General features: G+C 45.2%; 1 protein-coding gene across 1 annotated transcript; it reads left to right on the forward strand.

Moving 5' to 3' along the window:
* The first annotated feature begins 871 nt into the window (after nucleotides 1–871).
* LOC146055640 (uncharacterized) lies at nucleotides 872–4453 on the forward strand. The gene has a single exon (XM_083168303.1). The coding sequence runs from the start codon at nucleotides 1200–1202 to the stop codon at nucleotides 3066–3068; it is 1869 nt and encodes a 622-aa protein (XP_083024429.1). The 5' UTR covers nucleotides 872–1199; the 3' UTR covers nucleotides 3069–4453.
* Nucleotides 4454–5051: the final 598 nt, after the last annotated feature.

Below are 5051 nucleotides of genomic sequence, written 5' to 3' on the forward strand. Positions count from 1 at the left end.
CGTTCCCATGCAAACGCTGGGCGTACGTATGGTAATGCGGCCGTGACGCACGTGTAGGGGGCGGACATATGACATCGCCGGATGTCAGCTGCCCGCCCAGATCCCTGCTTTTGCACGGAGAAATGTCCGTGTGGTCTGAGGTTGCGGGAGCTGGTGGACCACTCGGTCCTGCATTCGATGGTCTGCGACCATCGAATGATGGGGGAGGTTCCAAGAGATGGAGGAGGCGTATTCCATGAAAAATACACGTGCGGTCCGTTCGGACAGCTTCTTACCGCGTACGGACGGAGTTGGCGATCCGTATGGAAGGCGGGGTTTCGCACGCACGGTCCTGGCCGCATATTCGGATCCGCCCGCACCGATCAGAATAAGGCCCATGGAGCAGTGGAAAGAGCGGAGATGTGGGCCAGTGTAGAAGTAGCCCATGACAACCAATCAGCTTTCAGGTTACATCTTTCAAGTGCATTGTATAAAATTATACATACAGTATCAGCTTGACTGGTTGCCATGGGCAACTTCACTGCTCCATAAATAGACCCGTTCTGATTTTGTAACTTTGCTAGTTCGTCTCATGTCACCGTCATGGGTAAATGATGAAGGGAGTTTATGTTCTCATGACCCAGCTATGCTAAAAGATTGTTGTCTATTCAGGGAATATGAGTGAAAGGTGCAATAAAGTTCTGTTCTTCAATTTCTCTTGGTGAGGTTCTATGTGCAAGCAAACTATGTATGGTATTGCTTGTATAACTGCTCCATGTTTTTTTTTTTTTTTATCTTTATCCAACACAAAAATAGATTTTGTTATTTTACTATTTATACTGCTTGTATTTGCCAGATTCTCACAAAATGCCAATGTACAGTACATCTCAAAACATTCACTTATCGCAACGCTACACAACAAAAATGTATTTTACTCTTGAGTGGCTGAAGCGTTAATCGGCAAAGAATAACTGAAGAAAGGAAGTTCAGGAACTACCCGGTCTTCAAACTTATATATCCAAACCGACTGAAGACAACATTGCTTCACAACAGCCCTGATTAGCAAAGAAAACAATCGCAGTCCGGCAGTGTTCAGGAAGTTTTGCTTGTTGACGAAGAATAGAACAGGATGCACGCAGACCGTCTCCTGCAGCAAGGAAGGATATTTTACCAATGACATACCTTCTTTAAAGCCACTTCTTAAATGCATTCAGCATAGCATGAAGCTTTACAATTCTGTCTTGAACGTGAAGGTCATCAGCAACCAAGGAACAAGAGGAGAGCGGAGAAGAATGGTTGTATCGGTATTAGGACTTGTTTTTTTGGCCTTCTCTCTACCTTTATCCAATGGAGTACTTGGACAGGAAAGTGAAGCACTGTGTTCAAAAGAGGCCTGTTATAGTGTCCATTTGCGTAAAGAGAAATTTAGTAGAGCACATGACAATTGTGTTACCAGAGGAGGGAATCTGGTGACTATAAAAAGTGAAGAAGAAGCCGGATATGTCTACAATTTGCTTTGGAAGCTCACAAACCACTCATTATTAAGTCGTACTTTAAAGCTTTGGATTGGACTCCAGTTGAAGTCTACATGTATGATTCCAGATAAAATTCTAAAGGGGTTTTCATGGACCAGTGGTACTCACGATGCAGAAGAAAGTCATTTCTCCAACTGGCTGGGTGAACCAAAAGGGACTTGTCTCAAGAATATATGTGTGAGTATGATCCTGAAGATAAACTCTACTGATAATCATAAATGGACTGATGGACTATGCTCAATCCCAGCTGATGGCTACATCTGCAAGTTCAACTTCGAGGGCATGTGCCAAAGGGTGGTGCTCGCCGGCCCAGGAATTGTTGAATATGAGACCCCTTTTGATTTCAAAAGTTCCTCTTTGCCTTTAGTGCCCTATGGCTCCACCGCAATTGTGTCTTGTGGCCACAAAGCAGAACAAGAAGGACCTATGTTACTTTGCAAGAAAGAGGACGAGACTAATGTGTACCAATGGAGCAATCCTCGATCTGACAGGAGATCTGTTGGACCCTTTTGTGCATCTGAGGAACTGGGCTGTAAGTACAATAACGGAGGATGTGAGCATGAATGTGTTGAGTATCCACAAAACAGGTCCCTGTCCTGCAAATGCAGAGATGGCTATGTGCTAGCCTCGGACTCTGTGTCTTGTGTCTACCCTGACCATTGCCAGCAGAGACCGTGCGAGCAGAACTGCATAAACCACCAGCACGGCTTTGAATGCACATGTTCTCCTGGATTTGCGCTAGCCGAAAACAAGGTAAACTGCATGGATGTTGATGAGTGTGTGGAACGGCCGTGCAACCAGACATGCATCAATACTGTGGGGAGTTTCCTCTGCAAGTGTAACTCAGGCTTTGAACAGAAAGACTCGCAATGCATTGACATAGATGAATGCATCCATTCACCATGCTCCCAGGGTTGCCTCAATAACCATGGGTCTTACATTTGTTCCTGCAATAATGGCTATATCATTGACAGTGATGAGACCTCTTGCCAGGACGTTGATGAATGCACTGACTCACCCTGTGCAGAGTCCTGCCACAACACTCCTGGGAGCTATGTATGTTCCTGCCCAAAGGGATTTGTTCTATCTTCTGACCACATCTCCTGTGTCCCGGACTTGCAGAACCCCAACACATTTACCAGTGGCCATATAAATAAGGGTATGGAAATAAAAGACGATAAGACTACAAGTAGCATCCAAAGAGACAGAACCTACCAACCCACTCCATATTCTATTATGGATGTGCCGATTCATGAAGAGGACAAAACAAAGACTGTGACCTCCTCTTCGATGTCTCCTGAAGAAGAAGGCAATAGCTCTATGGATCATGTAAAGCATGACAATGCAGATGGTCTAAGTCCAGTAATATTAGTGAGTATAATATGCGCCTGTGTGGGGGTGGTGTTAGTCCTGGCTGTTTCTGGAGGGATCCTGTGCTACAGAAAGAGGAATACAAAGGAAGAAGAGTCTGAGAAGCCTCCCAGTGCAACTGATAACTACTGCTGGGTTCCAGAGCAAACAAATAACAAAACTGAAAACAATGACTATAGGTAACCTAACTCCCGATTACCGATCTAGATCGATTGTAAAACCAATGAAGCGTCACATTACTACTAATGCTGCAATTCTATACGTATATGTATGTTCATGGAGAAATTAGATTCCAACATCAATGTTTTAGAATCCTTAGAAAACCATTGATTTATTTGAACATTTTCTTATCAAATGTTAGATTGTTGTGTGTTTGTGAAAGTGCACTGTTCACCTACGCACAACCACTCGGCAGCCTTTCAAATGATTAGTAACAATGACATCACTGTGGCGAGGTACACTGTGCCTCATACCTCAATGATTAGTACTTGCTAAAGAAATGATAGACAGTTTTTTTTCATGTTTATTGCTTCATGGCCACACAATGGCATCCTCCTGTTTCAGTATGAAATCCCGGCGGTCGGGATCCCGGCGTTCAAAATCCCGACGCCGGAATCCCGACCGCCGAAATCCCGACAAGGGGGGGACGTGGATCGCCCCCCCCCCTTGCGGGCGCGGTGCCTTGCTACGCTCGGCACGCTAATTTATTCTCCCTCGGTCGGGATTTCGGCGGTCGGGATTCCGGCGTCGGGATTCTGAACGCCGGAATCCCGACCACCGGGATTTAAACTGCATCCCCATCCTCCTTTGTGTGTTCATTAAGGAGGGATAGGTTACTGGGTCGAACCCATTTACTAGCTCGCTTCATCTTTGCAGGGGCTGGCGAAACTCACCGCCACCTCTCCTGCCGCCGGGCCCCCTCGCCGCCCGACCCCCCCCCCCTAATCTCCCTGAAGTGGATGACAGGGGCTACATCTGTAGATCGACATGCATTGGGCGATAGGACTTAGGTCGACACCTGAACTAGTTCGACATGGCTAAGATCGTAAGGGTTGGAAGGTCAACAGAAGCATTAGGTTGAAAATGGGAATGTTGACAGTCAAAAGCCGACATTTGCTGACAGGTGGTAATTCGTGTCCTACCATCCACTACGGCGTGGTGTCAGATTAAAATATTGTGCCGGGTGCAGCGAGGCACCGTGCCCGATGTATTGTGAACGCAGTGTACTATGCAAGGGGAGGTGGTATACTTTGACGGGGTACAAGTTGACTGTGTTGACATTCTGAGCAAAAAACTCATGTTGGCCTTTCGACTGTAGACCCTCCCATTGTCGACCCAATGCTTGTGGCGACCTTTCAACCCTGTTGACCTCGGACATGTTGACCTTTTCAGGTGTCGACATAAGCCCTGTCAGTGGTCGACCCAATGACTGTCGACCGAAATTTGTTCGACCCAATGACCCACACCCATTAAGGGTACTTGTGAATTTGCAATTCGGCTGTGTTTTGTTATGTTACAGTACGTGCAATGGTTGTGTTGTTTTATAAATCACTATGTAAGTATTGGGACTTGGCTTGTGTTTTCTTTCTTCGTAGTGATACTTTTAAGAATGTAAAATAGGTCTTTAAACCTTTGCCGTTCAAATATTTTTTGCAATTCAAACAGTTTAATTTCAATGTTTTAATTCATTGTCATTTTTTTTCAATTCAAAAATGGTCTACATAAAGTGGCTCGTCATTAGATCTGCTACTAGCGCTAGGGCTGTTGAGCCTGACTAGACGTTGGACCTCAGAGGGTTAAATGTGTAGTTGACAACTAGTTTAAAACATCAGTCATCAGTTTAATATATGCCTTTTTCTGTGATATGCAAATTTTACAATCTGTTCTCGTTCCATGGGTTATAAAATATAAATCAATGGGGGTTATTCAGACTGGATCGCAAAGCACATATTTTAGCAAATGGACAAAACCAGGATCTGATTAACAGTGGGGTAGATGGAGCTGCAGCTCCAGGCCTCCATATAAAAATAGGCCCATCACCACGTCAGACTGATAATCACCAGACAGACACCAGCTGGCCACATGGTCCACATTTCCACAATTGTTGTACTTTTATGTATTTAGGGAGACACTGGGTCTTATAGTGTACGGGTCTACATGCCCCCA

Source organism: Crinia signifera, unplaced genomic scaffold, assembly GCF_055691185.1.
Source record: "Crinia signifera unplaced genomic scaffold, ASM5569118v1 HAP2_SCAFFOLD_516, whole genome shotgun sequence".
NCBI lineage: Eukaryota > Metazoa > Chordata > Amphibia > Anura > Myobatrachidae > Crinia > Crinia signifera.